This window comes from Ranitomeya variabilis, chromosome 5 (genome assembly GCF_051348905.1).
Source record: "Ranitomeya variabilis isolate aRanVar5 chromosome 5, aRanVar5.hap1, whole genome shotgun sequence".
In the NCBI taxonomy this organism is placed as follows: domain Eukaryota; kingdom Metazoa; phylum Chordata; class Amphibia; order Anura; family Dendrobatidae; genus Ranitomeya; species Ranitomeya variabilis.
Genome location: NC_135236.1, coordinates 69,845,068 through 69,861,835, shown reverse-complemented (window position 1 = coordinate 69,861,835; position 16,768 = coordinate 69,845,068). Strand labels below are relative to the sequence as shown.

The 16,768-nt window shown below is 42.4% G+C and overlaps 1 protein-coding gene across 3 annotated transcripts in view; it reads right to left on the bottom strand.

Annotated features, from left to right (window-relative positions):
• PIWIL2 (piwi like RNA-mediated gene silencing 2) overlaps positions 1-16,768 on the bottom strand; it is a 146,600-nt gene that overhangs the window by 70,035 nt on the left and 59,797 nt on the right. For all 3 annotated transcript variants that reach the window (XM_077262148.1, XM_077262150.1, XM_077262149.1), the window contains one exon: positions 2,618-2,731. In XM_077262148.1, coding sequence (XP_077118263.1) covers positions 2,618-2,731 — 114 coding nt within the window. The remainder of the gene's footprint in view (positions 1-2,617; positions 2,732-16,768) is intronic.

Sequence of the window (16,768 nt, the reverse complement as noted above, 5' to 3'; positions counted from 1 at the left end):
TTTGGCGCCCAACGTGTGTCTTATACTTTTGGTATATATTATTATTGTTTAACTAGCACCATTGATTCCATGGTGCTGTACATAAGAAGGGGTTACATACAAAATACAGAAATCACTTACAGTAAACAAACTAACAATGATAGACGAACAGAGGGAAGAGGACCCTGTCCTTACGGGCTTACATTCTACAGGATGAAGGGGAAGAAGACAGTAGGTTGGGGGTTGCAGTAGCTCTGGTGGTGTTGAGGTGGCAGTGTGGTCATTGCAGGTTGTAAGCTTTCTTGAAGAGATGGATTTTCAGGTTCCGTCTGTGGTGGATAATTGGACGTGTTGGGGCACAGAATTCAAGAGGAGGAATGTTATTAGGGAGACGTCTTGTAGACGATTGGGAGAGGAATGAGTAAGTCTGGAGGAGAGAAGGAGGTCTTGGGAAGACCAGAGATTATGTGAGGGAAGATAACCGGATATTAGTTTGGAGATGTATGGAGGAGAAAGGTTATGGATGGCTTTATAGGTCAGTGTTAGTAGTTTGAACTGGATACACTGAGGAATTGGGCGCTAATGAAGGCATTTGCAAATGGGGAGACGCGAAGGAATAGCGAGGAGAGAGATGAACTAGTTGAGCTGCAGAGTTAAGGAAGGGACTTGAGAAGTGTGAGTGTTAGAAGGTAGGTCACATAGGAGGATATGGCAGTAGTCGAGGCGGGAGATGATGAGAGTAAGCACAAACATTTTAGTAGAACGAGGATTGAGGAAAGGATGGATTCTGGAAATATTTTTGAACTGGAGGTAACAGTAGGTGGAGAGAGCTTGGATGTGAAGTTGGAAGGACAAGTCAGAGTCAAGGATTACTCAGAGACAAGGGATTTCCGCTACAGGGAAAAGCGTGAAGTTGTGAATTGTTATAAACAGATCAGGTAGAGAAGATACGTGAGATGGAAGAAAGATAATGAGTTTAGATTTGTCCAAATTGAGCTTCAGGATACAAGAGAAGACGGAGGATATGGCTGATAGACACTCTGGGATTTTGGATAGCAGAGAGCAGATGTCTGTGCCCGAGAGGAAGATCTGAGTGTCATCAGTGTACAGATTGTACTGGAAACCATGGGACTTTATGAGTAGTCTCAGGTCAAGGGTATAGATGGAGAAAAGTAGGGATCCTAGGATAGAGCCTTGAGGGACTCCAACAAAGAGAAGGCAGGAAGAGGAGGTAGTGTGGGAGACACTAAATGTTGGAAAGGTATGAGGAGATTCAGGATAAGGCAAAGTTTTTGATGCCAAAGGGAGACAGGACGTGTAGTAGGAGGCAGAGGACAGGTATAGGAGGATAATGGAGAATTGTCTGCTGGCCTTGGCTACAAGTAAGTCATTAATAATTTTGGTTAGGGCAGTTTCATTGTAATGGTGGGGGCGGAAGCCAGATTGTACAGTAGGTTGTCAAAGAGTGAGTTAGATGAGAGGTGGGAGGAAAGTTGAGCGTGAACATGCTGTTCAAGGAGTCTGAAAGCGAACGGAGCAGTGATAGCTGAATATAATGGTTTGATTGAAGGATGGCTTTTTGAAGATAGGTGTGATTGTGGCATGTTTCAAAGTACCAGAAGTTAGCGATAGATTAAATAGATGGGTTAGTAATGGGATAAGTGTGGTGTTGAGATTAGGGAGGGATGGGGTCATGTGCACAAGTGGTGAGGTGCGATTTGGAGAGGAGACGAATGAGATCTCCTGTGGCTTAGGGGATTGATCTGGTATACAAAAGGTTTGTGGTGGTCAAAAGATAAAGACTTGCATGGTATGGTCGATTCGTATTTTTGAAGTGTGTGGCAAAGTCCTCAGCAGAGATCAGGTAGGTTTGGAAGGGGCAGTGAAGGGCGGAGGAGGAAGGTAAAAGTTTGGAATAACTGTTTGGGGTTGTAGGATAGAGACGAGGGTTGTGAAGTAGGCCTGCTTAGCAGAGGTGAGGGCTGATTTGAATGGGAGTATTCTCTCTTTGAATGCGGTGAAATCATCTTGCAAATGTGTTTTATAACACTTCACAAAGCTTTTTAGTGAGGTCATTGTTCCAGGATTGTCTAGACCCATAGTATGTCAAGGGCACGGTTACATTTGCCAGGCAGTTTTAATGAGCAATGAGAAATGTTGTTTGTTCTTTTGTTCTATGATGTAACCTTTTGTTGTATAATCTTCAATAAAATGAGTTTAAAAAAACCTCAAAACACAAGCTTGTATGTTCCTTGGGTTTAATTTAGGATATTTCCACGCTATAGGTTTTTCACAGCAGATGTCATAGAAGAGTGTTAGAACTTTTGATTGGGGGTCCAGGTCCTGAGACTTCCTATCAATAAAATTTCTGACACACCACAATGTCATGCCAAAAGTTTTCTAAAAACACAGATACAGTTTTATTCCAAATTATGAATACATACTAAAGTGTTAGTAGTCTTCCAATGAAATTGGCACAAGTGTGTTCTTGTGAAATACATGTTTGACCAAGTGGGACTGGTGTGGTTAGTGACAATCTCTCAAGGCCAAAGTTGATAAGAATTTACATGACATATCAGAAATGAAAGAATGCATATTTTATCATAGAATAATAACTACATAAATGAACGAAACTTACATGATGTCCAGCACAGAATCATTACGGATAATCTTATGGGTGACGTCCGCTAGAAGGAATAGGCCTCCGTCTGTTCTGCGAATACTAGCTGCATATCCAGGCCACACCTGCAACCTAAAATACCCAGCACATTACAGAAGTTCTGCTAATCAATGTCAATGTATCGGCATGTTCAGACAAAGTATTCCAATTTTACACAGCATAAATGTGATATCCGTTATCAGCCTTTCACTATAATGTAACCCTATAAATAATTACTCAACGGCCACACGCCACAAGCTGACCGGACTGAGGATTTAGAGAAATGGATTTTATGATGATGAAAAAAAAAATTTCTCTCTCACATCACAGGAAAGATAGTAGGATGGCCAAAAGCCTCTCCTAGGGAAAAGAAAGCAGCAATAGTACGCTAGATGACTTATTTAAAGAGGTAAATTCCCAAACCTCAACTAATTTGAAACTGAAAAATCCACTTCTCTTCTTGTTCATTGGGGGACATAGCACCTACCCAACAGAACGTAATTCTTTTTATTTTATTTATTTTGCTTTGCTTACATAGCACATCATATTCCGCAGCGCTTTACATACATCATCATCAGCGTCCCCATCACTATGTCTTTGGAGTGTGGGAGAAAACCGGAGAACCAAGAGGAAACGCACACAAACTCAGGAAGAATATACAAACTCCTTACAGATATTGTCCTTGGTGGGATTTGAACCCAGAACCCGAGCGCTGGAAAGCAACACTGAGCCACCATACTACCAGTTATTGCTTTTTGGGGTTTTCATGTCAAGTTTGACTTTTTCTCTGGTTCTCGCATTTTTTGGAGTATATGTGGTAGCCTCAGGGAACACAAATATATTGAGTAGAAAGCTTGAGGAGCTGAGAGATTTTGTTTCAAGGCTGCGCCTGTTGATTAACATTTTAGATAAAAAGTTCTTCTGATGGCCAAAGATTGTGTGGAGGAACAGTTTAGGAGTTTAGTAGCTAAATGGGAGGTCTCACAGGAAGGGGGGCAAGTGAAAAAATAACCCAACGGTGCTGTTTAGTCCACTTGATGCAAGCCCTGATCATTAAAGCTGAACCACATGCCTCAACGAGGGACTGTGCAAAATATTCCAAGCGCCTGACAATGTGGTCATGAGAGGAGATCACATCTGCCATGGGCAATGTAATTGTTTTTTGATAAGTGGGACATTGTAAGACCTGGCTCCAGATAGGAGGACTATTGGTGCAGTAGATCCTCAGAGAACAAATAAATTACATAGAGATGATCAGGTTTAGGAAAGTGTCTTTAAGGAAACTTTCATTTAACTTCTAGAAACTTGGAATGAGGAGGAGGTAGTCTTTGTGGCAGAATCATTCTTCAGAGGACATTGTGCCACATTTCTTTACTTATGATTCTCAAGCGGCCACAATGGGACAAAATTTGAATTATGTTAAAGACATAAAGCACATTCACAGCAGTCTGCAACCCTGGAGGAAAATGTCCAGGCGAGACCGTGGGTGGGAGAATTGGGTGAAACTCAAGCTGCTTAAATTGTGAGGATAAATCTCAGGAGCAGGAGAAACAGGGAAACATGGGTTAGATAGATGATGGGTAGGTGTGCCTGACCTTGGAGGGGTCACAAAGCACTAAGAAGAGGGAGGGTAGCAATTCTGGCTCAGGTCCTGAGAGGGTAGTTGAGTGGAGACATTTCCACTGCAAACAAGTAGCCAGAAAGGATTTCTATCAAGAGTGTTCTTCTCCAGGCTGTAAAATATTAAGAGAAAAGGTTGATTTTGCTACATGCTGGGTGACAACTTGCATGGACTGAATGGCACAAACTGAGCTAATGGCTACAGTGAGGAAATATCAGGCTGCCAGTACAAAACCTACTCTTTTAAACAAGAGTGTCGGAAAAGGTGATTAGGAGCGGAACAGTAGGAATCAAGTCTCCATTCTCCAGATTAGGTAGCCACAGCGCTGCAAAAAAGAGGAGGAAGGAAAGGTCCCCGTTGAAGATAGTAGGGATGGAAGTAAACAGCATTCAGCATTGAGATAGGCCATTGCTGTAGAAGACACAGTTCCAAAGTAGCCAATTTTAGAGTGTGGACTGCCCAGTGATGGGGGAGGACTTCTGCCTCATGCAGGGTAATCTCTTCAGCGTCCTTCCCTTTGTTCAGAAAGATAGGATAGATGTAAAGAGTCCCTCCAAGATGCAGACTTGTGGAAGCTTTCATTACTCTCAGGAGCCGGCGGCATACTTCTGGCCACATTCCAACTAGACGTGCGCAGACTTGCTCAGTTCACTCGTATTGAGCAAGGCCGTGCACGCCTAGTCTGAATGTGGCTGGAAGTATGTATATTGCACACTTGCGATCACATGACCATCTGCTCATGGTACCTGCAAGTCTACAGTCTTCTTCGTGTAGTGCATTTACCAGAGAGGTTAGGAGCACCGTTTTTCTTCCTCCTGTCGGTTAACTGTAATATGTGTGCCGGTTCCTGCTTTGTCTGCTTCTGCTTTGAGCACTGAAACGCCTTTGTTGTGGGCGACAAGTGATAGCAACAGTCCAGTTTTATAACTGGGACTTTTGGTGCTGCTAAATCAGGGAGCCATGGGGTCGATTCTTGCATGGTTTTGATTACTCCTTTCTGACAGCCCTGATGTGAACACACAAATACAGCAAAGATCTGCTTTGAGAATCAGACACCAAAACTCGGATTTGTTTACTCAGAGGTGGAGAAGTACATTTCCAAGGCAAGAGCTTTCTCTGTTCAAAGCACTAGTCTCTAAACTTTCTGAAGACAGTGGACCTTGATGAATATTGGGGTTTGCATCTTATCGATATTCATGGGATATATATTTTCGGAATTGCAGCGAAGTTAAGAAAATAATGCATTCACTTACATCACTGTAAGGTCAAAGTTAGTATCGCAAAAGGAAACATGGCAACAATAACTACAGCCTGGCACCCCCATGTGCAAAGATATCCTAAAAGTTGAAGATCTCAAAATTCTCTAAAGGCCTACCACATCCCACGACCAGCCCTTCATATGAGCTCACCAAGGGGAGGTATGTGCGTGTAACCTTAATCTAATAAAAGTCAGAGTTTGAGTCATTGTTCATTTCTGGAAGACACAGTTCTCCGAGTGTGTTCCATTTTCCTAAGCAGAGCACTTCCCTCCATACAGATAAAAGCCATTCCTGCAACATCAGGTTTAGTACTTATCTTTTGTTATTCCTTTTTACTTTCTGCAATTGTATATACCGTATTGTTTGTTCCTATTTTGTAAGAATATATATATATATATATATATATATATATATATATATATATATAAAAACCACTGCCTACCTTTCTGGATTAAATATATAAAATTGAATAGCTGTGTTCCTCTTGCTCTGTAAACCGCACCCCTGAAACCGTACGCTTCCATTAGCCTGTATAAACAATTGGTGGTGGCAGTTAGTAGTTCCTATTGTTATTGAGGGGTTGGCAGTGACCGTATCGGGGTAATATACAGTCATGGCCGAAAGTGTTTGCACCCTCAAAATATTTCCAGAAAATGAAGCATTGCAAATCATTGCAATTACACAGGTTTTGTTATACATGTTTATGTCCTTTGTGTGTATTGTAACAACACAAATAAATGAGAAAAAAAATGCAAATTGACCAGAATTTCACAGAAAACCCCCAAAATGGGCTGCACAAAATTGTTGGCATCTTTCCAACATTGTGGGTAAACAGCTTTGCTTCAAGCATGCGATGCTAGCACAAACTCACCTGTAGCAAGTAAGGGTACGGTCCCAACGATCAGTGTTTGTTTAGGTTTTCACAGAGCTGAATTTCCGCATCATTCCTACACCTCAGCTCACTTGCAGGCTGGTTAGGGCTCTGGTTACTGAGCCCTTCCCAGCCTAAAAATACAAATCCGCAGCTACCCCAGAATTGCCGAATCAGATTAGATGTGACAATTTTGATTTTGGCTATATGCCCGGCTCTTCCTCATTGAACTGGTGCGGTGGAAATCGGGGTAACAGTTTATGGGGTTGATGTCAGTTCTGTAGTGTCAGCTGGCATCAAGCCCAGGGGTTGGTAATGAAAAGGTGTCTACCAGACACCCCCATTACTAACCCAGTAATCAAAATAAAAACACATACACAGAAAAAAAACACTTTAAAACTCAATAAAGATTCCCCAACACTATCCCTCGTTCAGCAATTTATTGAAAATTTAACAAATTCCCACGATGATCCGCCATAACCCACCGAATCCGATGTAGTCCAGAAATGGATACCTGAAAAACACAAAAAGACAAAAAGAGAAACAAGGGACAGTCCCTTGTTCACCAATTTATTACCCCAAATGTTCCCACAAGAAGCTCCGATGTAGTCAGTGTTCTCCGAATCTGGCGACTGTGAAAAGCAGTAAAGTGACCGTTATTCACAGGCGCCAGGTACTGATGACAATGCTTAACAGCAGCCGGGTCTTGCTGAGTGCTGCGTAAAAAAGCACAGAGGGCATGCGATTTCTATTATTCCCATCCACTGTGCTTGTATTACACAAAGCAGTGCTTTGGACACAGCGAAAATACGCTGAATTCAGAATGCTAGTAATACTGATCGTGAGCATGCAGCTTATCAGGTGTGGGTAATATGAAAGTCACACCAGAAACCAGCTAAAAAGGGGAGAAGTTGACTCAATCTGTGAGAACAGAACGAGAAGAGAACCGTCTAAGGACTTGAGAACTAAAATTGATGAAAAATATCAAGAATCTCAAGGTTACAAATTCATCTCCAGAGATCTTAATTTTCCTTTGTCCATGATGCTCAATATAATCAAGAAGTTTACAACCCATGGCACTTGTAGCTAATCTCCCTAGACATGGACAGAAGAGAATAATTGATGAAAGGTTGCAATGCAGGATAGACTAGATGGTGGATAAGCAGCCCCAATCAACTTCCAAAGAAATTCAAGCTGCCCTGCAGGCTCAGGGAGCATAAGTGTCAGCGTGAACTAACCGTCAACATTTGACTGAAATGAAACGCTATGAAAAGAGACTCAGGAGGACCCCACTGCTGACACAGAGACATAAAAGAGCTAGACTGCAGTTTGCCAAAATGTACACAAGCCAAAATCCTTCTTTGGAAGCGTCTTGTGCACTGATGAAACCAAGATAGAGCTTTTTGGTCAAGTACATCATTTTACTGTTTAACGAAAACGGAATGAGGCCTACAAAGGAAAGAACACAGTACCTACAGTCAAATATGATGGAGGTTCAAAGATGGTTTGGGGTTGTTTTGCCGTTTTAAGCACTGGGTGCCTTGACAGTGTGCAAGGCATCATGAAATTTAAAGATTACCAAAGGATTTTGGGTCCCAAAGTAGTGCCCAGTCTCAAAAAGCTGGGTTTGTGTTTTAGATCATGGGTCTTCCAGCAGGACAATGACTACAAACATACTTCAAGAAGCACCCAGAAATGGATTAAAGCAAGCGCTGGAGAGTTCTGAAGTGAGCAGCAATGAGTCTGAATCTAAATCCCATTGAACACCTGTGGAGAGATCCTAAAATTGCTGTTGGGAGAAGTCATCCTTCAAATATGAGAGATGTGGAGCAGTTTGCAGAAGAGTGGTCTAAAATTCCAGTTGAGATGTGTAAGGAGATTGTTGCTGGCTATAGGAAGTGATTGATTGTAGTTAGTTAGTCCAAAGGGTGTGTTAAACAAATATTAAGGTGAGGGTGTCAACAATTTTGTCCGGCCCATTTTTGGGGGTTTGTGTGAAATTATGTCCAATTTGCTGTTTTTCCCTCTGTTTTTTTTTTTGTGCTGTTCCAATACACACAAAGAAAATAACAATGTGTATAACAAAACATGTGTAATTGCAATAATTTTCTGGGAGAAATGCTCCATTTTCTGGAATAATTTCAAGGTTGCCAACACTTTCTCAACTATGACAGTATATACAATGCCTACAAGTAGTATTCAACCCCCTGCAGATGTAGCAGGTTTAATAAGATGCAAATAAGTTAGAGCCTTCAAACTTCAAACAAGAGCAGGATTTATTAACAGAAGCATAAATCTTACAAACCAAAAAGTTTTGTTGCTCAGTTAAATTTTTATAAATTTTAAACATAAAAGTGTGGGTCAATTATTATTCAACCCCTAGGTTTAATATTTTGTGGAATAACCTTTGTTTGCAATTACAGCTAATAGTCGTCTTTTATAAGACCTGATCAGGCCGGCACAGGTCTCTGGAATTATCTTGGCCCACTCCTCCGTGCAGATCTTCTCCAAGTTATCTAGGTTCTTTGGGTGTCTCATGTGGACTTTAATCTTGAGCTCCTTCCACAAGTTTTCAATTGGGTTAAGGTCAGGAGACTGACTAGGCCACTGCAACACCTTGATTTTTTGCCTCTTGAACTAGGCCTTGGTTTTCTTGGCTGTGTGCTTTGGGTCGTTGTCTTGTTGGAAGATGAAATGACGACCCATCTTAAGATCCTTGATGGAGGAGCGGAGGTTCTTGGCCAAAATCTCCAGGTAGGCCGTGCTATCCATCTTCCCATGGATGCGGACCAGATGGCCAGGCCCCTTGGCTGAGAAACAGCCCCACAGCATGATGCTGCCACCACCATGCTTGACTGTAGGATGGTATTCTTGGGGTCGTATGCAGTGCCATCCAGTCTCCAAACGTCACGTGTGTGGTTGGCACCAAAGATCTCGATCTTGGTGTCATCAGACCAGAGAACCTTGAACCAGTCAGTCTCAGAGTCCTCCAAGTGATCATGAGCAAACTGTAGACGAGCCTTGACATGACGCTTTGAAAGTAAAGGTACCTTACGGGCTCGTCTGGAACGGAGACCATTGCGGTGGAGTACGTTACTTATGGTATTGACTGAAACCAATGTCCCCACTGCCATGAGATCTTCCCGGAGCTCCTTCCTTGTTGTCCTTGGGTTAGCCTTGACTCTTCGGACAAGCCTGGCCTCGGCACGGGAGGAAACTTTCAAAGGCTGTCCAGGCCGTGGAAGGCTAACAGTAGTTCCATAAGCCTTCCACTTCCGGATGATGCTCCCAACAGTGGAGACAGGTAGGCCCAACTCCTTGGAAAGGGTTTTGTACCCCTTGCCAGCCTTGTGACCCTCCACGATCTTGTCTCTGATGGCCTTGGAATGCTCCTTTGTCTTTCCCATGTTGACCATGTATGAGTGCTGTTCACAAGTTTGGGGAGGGTCTTAAATAGTCAGAAAAGGCTGGAAAAAGAGATAATTAATCCAAACATGTGAAGCTCACTGTTCTTTGTGCCTGAACTACTTCTTAATACTTTAGGGGAACCAAACAGAATTCTGGTGGGTTGAGGGGTTGAATAATAAATGACCCTCTGAAAAAACTTTTCACAATTTAAAAAAAAAAAATAAACAAAGAAATAACATTCTTTTTTGCTGCAGTGCATTTCACACTTCCAGGCTGATCTACAGTCCAAATGTCACAATGCCAAGTTAATTCCAAATGTGTAAACCTGCTAAATCTGCAGGGGGTTGAATACTACTTGTAGGCACTGTATATTCCACGTGTTGGAATTGGGGGTGCAGATACCATACACTCAGTAGTTCCCCTCAATAACAGGCATAGCAGTAGAAGCATCCGCGGCCTCGTCCATCACTTGTCAGTCAATTGTGTAATTGACTGCGATCTTTCTGGTGTCCTCTCCTGAAAAACTGGTGGCATCTGAGCGAATAACAGCGATTACAAAAAAAAATTAAAATGTATGATTTTCCATTTATTTCTCTCTCCTCTGATATGATCTAGCATATCAAAGGAGATTAAATTGGGGTCCCCCGAGCCCCCCCCCCTCCGGTACCTCCGCCATCCCCGGACCCTCCTGCTACGTCCCCCGGCCCTCCGCGTCATCTTCTTGGAAGAAAATGGAGGGAGCATGCGCAGTGCGCCCGTCAAAATCTGCCAGTCGTTACACGGCAGCAATAGGAGATTTTTCCTATTGGTTCATTTTGATCACTGCGATACACTCTATCAGTGATTAAAATAAAAAAAAACTAGTAAATCAAACCCCCCTGTTACCCCCTTAGGCAAAAATAATAAAATTAAAAAAATTAAATTTTTTTCCTTTTTTTGGTTATGGTTGGGGCTAGGATTAGGGTTGAGGTTACGGTTGTGGTGTTGGGGTTAGGGTGGTATTGGGTTTAGGGTGTTATTGGAGTTAGGGTGGGGTTATGGTTGTGGTTAGGGGTGTATTGGGGTTAGTGCGGTGTTAGGGATGGAGATAGAATTGGGGAGTTCCCACTCTTTAGATACATCAGGGGGTCTCCAAACGTGACATGGCGCCACCATTGATTCCAGCCAATTTTGCGTTCAAAAAGTCAAATGGTGCTCCCTCCCTTCTGAGCTATGCCATGCGCCCAAACAGTGGCTTTCCCCCACATATGGGGTATCGGCGCACTCAGGAGAAATTGCACAACAAATTTTCTCTTCCATTTTCTAATGATACCCTTGTGAAAAAAAAAAAAGTTTGGGTCTAAACTAAATTTTTTTTTTAAAAAAGTGAAATGTTATTTTTTTTCTTGCCACATTGCTTTAGTTCTTGTGAAGCACCTGAAGGGTTAATAAACTTGATTGTGGTTTTGCGCACCATGAGGGATGCAGTTTTTCGAATGCTGTCACTCTTTTGGGTATTTTCTGTCATATTGACCCCTTAAAAACACTTCAAACGTGAGATGTTCCATAAAAAAATGGTTTTGTAAATTTTGCTGGTAAAAATTAGAAATTGCGGGTCAACTTTTAACCCTTATAATGTCCTAACAAAATTTGTTTTATTAATAAACACAAGTCATATCGAAACATTTTTACCATCAACATGAAGTGGAATATGTCATGAGAAAACAGTCTCAGTATTAGTGGAATCCCTTGAAGAGTTCCAGAGTTATAACTTCATAAAGTGACAGTGGTCAGAATTGTAAAAAATGGCTTGGTCACTAAGGGGTTAATAAGATGATTACTCTTTTTGCGACATTCTTTAACACAATGTTGGCATTAACCCCGCCAACCCCTGGATATCATGCTTGTTATTCTTATGTAATTATGTAGGTATTTAGTGCAATAAAATACGCCAAAATAATTTTCATAGAACAAACGAATATAAGAAACTTTTTAATATATCTTATTGTTTCCTCAGTGCCACCAAAAATACTTTTATAATTCATCTTGGTACAAATAAGGTAATGCAGTGTTTTTGCAACACTTTTTCTGCAGCTAAACCTGCCCACTTGGCAGCAAAAAAACGCTGTGTTCAAAACGCAGGTTTTGCTGCGTTTTCCAGTTGTGTAATACAGGTGTGATCAGTGTACATTATAAGTTTAATAAAGTTACATTTATTCACCAAAAATACAACTTTTGCTGCTACTTCTGAACATAAACTCCATAAAGTATGACTATAATCTGTAGTAACTGCTTTGGTCTGTATGTTTGGGGGTACTTGGTCAAAAATTTATTTGGTTTGAAAATGCTGAGAAACAATTGTCTTGTAACCAGTAAATGTGGGAAGGCTGGGATTTGCTGCCAGAACGAAATGTCCAAAACGAACATGGAACTAAGAGGCAGAGGCCGATCAATTAATAATATTCCTACAGCATTATCCCTTCTCATCCAGACTTAACAATGCAGGCAGGTAACGTTCTCCTGGAATCACCAAACCCAGACTCGTCCATCAGATGCCAGATAGAGAAGTGTGATCCATCACTGCACAGAACACGTTTCCTCCAGAGTCCAGTGGTGGCCGCTTCACACCACTATTAGACACTCAGCATTGTGCTTGGTGATGTAAGGCTGCATGCAGCTGCTCGGCCATGGAGTTTCCGGCGCAGGAGCAGTGCTTGTGCCGATGTTAATACCAGAGGAGGTCTGGACTCTGCAGTTATGGAGTGAGCAGTGTTGATGACTTTTCTGTCCTTTGCTGCTCAGCACTCAGCCCCCCGCTCTGTAACGTTATGAGGTCCACTTCGTGGCTGAGGTTCCTTCTACTTCTCAATAATATCACTCACAGGTGATGGGGAAGATTTAGGAGAAAGAAATGCCATGAATTGAATTGTTACCCCAGTGGCTCCTACTATAGAACCGCACTGGTATCAGGGAGCTCTGCACAACCGGCAATTATGTCACACATTAGTAAAAGAAGACGGCATGGCAGGGCAAACAACTGGTGGTAATAGGAATGAATGAAAAAAAAAATCTCCATTCAGTGAATAAAATGTGTGTCCTAATACTTTTCTCCATAAAGTGTGTGTACATAAATACTACATATATATCTATATACACACACACACACATACATTTTATACTCTTATATACAGTTGTGCTCAAAAGTTTACATACCTCGGCAGAATTGTTGCTTTCTTGGCCTTTTTCAAGAGAATATGAATGATAACACGAAAACTTTATCTCCTCTCATGATTAGTGGTTGGGTGAAGCCATTTATTGTCAAACTACTTTGTTTTCTCTTTTTAAATAATAAAGACAACTCAAAACATCCAAATGACCCTGATCAAAAGTTCACATAGCCCATTTCTTAATACAGTGTATTGCCCCCTCTAACACAACGACAGCTTGAAGTCTTTTGTGATAGTTGTGGATGAGGTTCTTTATTTTCTCAGATGGTAAAGCTGCCCACTCTTCTTGGCAAAAAGCCTCCAGTTCCTGTAAATTCATGGGCTGTCTAGCATGAACTGTGCGATTGAGATCTCCCCAGAGTGGCTCAATGATATTGAGGTCAGGAGACTCAGATGGCCACGCCAGAACATTCACTTTGTTCTGCTGTAGCCAATGACAGGTCGACTTGGCCTTGTGTTTTGGATCGTTGTCATGTTGGAACATCCAAGTATGTCCCATGAGCAACTTCCGGGCTGATGATTGCAAATTTGCCTCCAGTATTTGCTAATAACGTGCTGCATTCATCTTTCCTTCAACTTTGACCAAGTTTCCTGAGCCTTTGTAGCCCACACATCCCCAAAACATCAGCGATCCACCTCCGTGCTTTACAGTAGAAATGGTGTTCCTTTCATCATAGGCCTTGTTCACCTCTCTCCAAACGTAACGTTAATGGTTGTGGCCAAGAAGCTAAATTTTGGTCTCATCACTCCAAATTACCTTGTTTCAGAAGTTTTGAGGCTTGTCTCTGTGCTGTTTTGCATATTGTAGGCGAGATACATTGTGGCATTTGAGGAGTAATGGCTTTCTTCTGGCGCCTCAACCATGCAGCCCATTTTTCTTCAAGGACCTCCTTATTGTGCATCTTGAAACAGCCACACTGCTAGTTTTCAGAGAGTCCTGTATTTCATCTGATGTTATTTGTGGGTCTTTCTTTGCATCCCAAACAATTTTCCTGGCAGTTGTGGACGACATTTTTGTTGGTCTACCTGACCGTGGTTTTGTTTTTACAGAGCCCCTGATTTTCCATTTGTTAATCACAGTTTGAACTCTGCTGACTGGCATTATCAATTCCTTGGATATCTTTTTGTATCCCTTTCCTATTTTATACAGTTCAACTACCTTTTCTCATAGATCTATTGACAATTCTTTTGCTTTCCCTATGACTCACAATCCAGAAATGTGAGTGGCTGGATGAAAGCAATTCAAACCCATTTGTGTCAACTTCTGTGCATATTAGCAGGCCAAAATCACCAGGGTGTGTGTGAACTTATGATCAGGGTTATTTGGATGTTTTTGGTTGTCATTATGATTTAAAAAGAGAAAACCCAATAGTTTGACAGTAAATGGCTTCACCCAACCACTAACCATGAGTGGAGAAAAAGTTTTGGTGTTATCACTGATATTCTCTGAAAAAAAGGCCAAGAAAGCAAAATTCTACCAGTGCGAGGTATGTAAACTTTTGAGCAAAACTGTAATTTTCATGATCATATTAAGCATGTAGCTAAATGGGGGAAAAATTAGGCAACCTATTAGGACAGTATCAGAGAATATCATATGTAGAATTTCAAAGAACTGGAAATACAGAAGATTCAGTGAATACAACACTAAACCATCAGTCACATAAGGTTTAAGAAAGAATTAATTTAACCCCTTTCTGCCATTGGACGTAATATTCCGTCCATGTGGGGTGGGCCCTAATTCCCAAGGACGGAATATTACGTCCAGCACGATCGGCCGCGCTCACGGGGGGAGCGCGGCCGATCGCGGCCAGGTGTCAGCTGCCTATCGCAGCTGACATCCGGCACTATGTGCCAGGAGCGGTCACGGACCGCTCCCGGCACATTAACCCCCGGCACACCGCGATCAAACATGATCGCGATGTGCCGGCGGTGCAGGGAAGCATCGCGCAGGGAGGGGGCTCCCTGCGGGCTTCCCTGAGCCCCCCGCAGCAACGCGATGTGATCGCGTTGCTGCGAGGGTCTTACCTCCCTCCCTGCCTGCTCCAGACCCGGATCCAAGATGGCCGCGGATCCGGGTCCTGCAGGGAGGGAGGTGGCTTCACAGAAGCCTGCTCAGAGCAGGCACTGTGAAGCAGCCTGCACTTCTCTCAGATCGGTGATCTGTCAGAGTGCTATGCAAACTGGCAGATCACCGATCTGTATTGTCCCCCCCTGGGGCAAAGTAAAAAAAAAATTTTTCCAAATGTGTAAAAAAATATTAAAAAAAAATATTCCAAAATAATGAAAAAAAAATAAAATATATTATTCCCATAAATACATTTCTTTATCTAAATAATAAAAAAAAAAACAATAGAAGTACACATATTTAGTATCGCCGCGTCCGTAACGACCCGACCTATAAAACTGGCCCACTAGTTAACCCCTTCAGTAAACACCGTAAGAAAAAAAAAAAAAAAACGAGGCAAAAAACAACGCTTTATTATCATACCACCGAACAAAAAGTGGAATAACACGCGATCAAAAAGACAGATATAAATAACCATGGTACCGCTGAAAGCGTCATCTTGTCCCGCAAATACCGAGCCGCCACACAGCATGATCAGCAAAAAAATAAAAAAGTTATAGTCCTGAGAATAAAGCGATGCAAAACATCGGTATTAGTCTTACCGGTAATTATGTTTCCAGGAGTCCATACTGACAGCACCATGGAGGACGTCTCCCCTCCTCCTTGCTGGGACAGGAAACACACGAGAGTTTAAATATCCGGTACCACCCCTCACTCTTCAGTGTTGTAACAAGGACCAACTCATGGAATGATGCAAATAAAACTTTTAATGAATAAACCATATAACAAATAGTATATAGGCACACAAACTGATTAAACCAAAGACAGAATGGGGGGGAAGTACCGGTGCTGTCAGTATGGACTCCTGGAAACATAATTACCGGTAAGACTAATACCGATTTTCCAGGACGTCCCTCCTGACAGCACCATGGAGAGTACCAAAGACCCTCCTTAGGGTGGGATTACTGCTTGGAGGACTTTCCTCCCGAAAGCCGTGTGCTGACTGGACATGACATCGAGTTTATAATGTCTACAGAATGTGTCAGCCCTGGCCCATGTAGCCACTTTACAGATTTGTTCTACTGAGGCTCCTGCGTGCTCTGCCCAGGAGGCAGATACTCCCCGTGTAGAATGGGCTTTAAGACCTACCGGAGGTGACATGCCTTCTGACTGATAGGCTTCTGAGATCACATCCGTGATCCAACGTGCAATTGAGGCTTTAGACACCTTCTTACCCCTGTTTTTACCCCCAAATAGAATAAAAAGATTTGGGTCTATACGCCAAGAGTTTGTAGCTTTAAGATAGTCCAGGACCCCCTGTCTGACATCCAGGGAATGAAGGACTCTCTCTTTCTCGTTAGAAGGGTTATTACAAAAGGACGGAAGTATTATTGCCTGGTTCCTATTTTTGATAGAGGCTACCTTTGGGATAAATGAGGGATCTAATTTTAAGATTAGACTATCATCCCTGATCTGGAGATAGGGATCCCTTGTACATAAGGCCTGAATTTCTCCAACCCTCCTGGCCGTAGTGACAGCTACTAGGAAAGCCGTTTTCCGGGTGCGGATAGAAATGGGCATGTCATCCCCCATAGCGTAAGCGCCTTTACACAGGGCCCTAAGGACTAAGTTAAGATCCCATGATGGTAATAGCTGCCTAATGGTAGGACGCATTCGTTGAGTGGCCCGAATGAACCTTA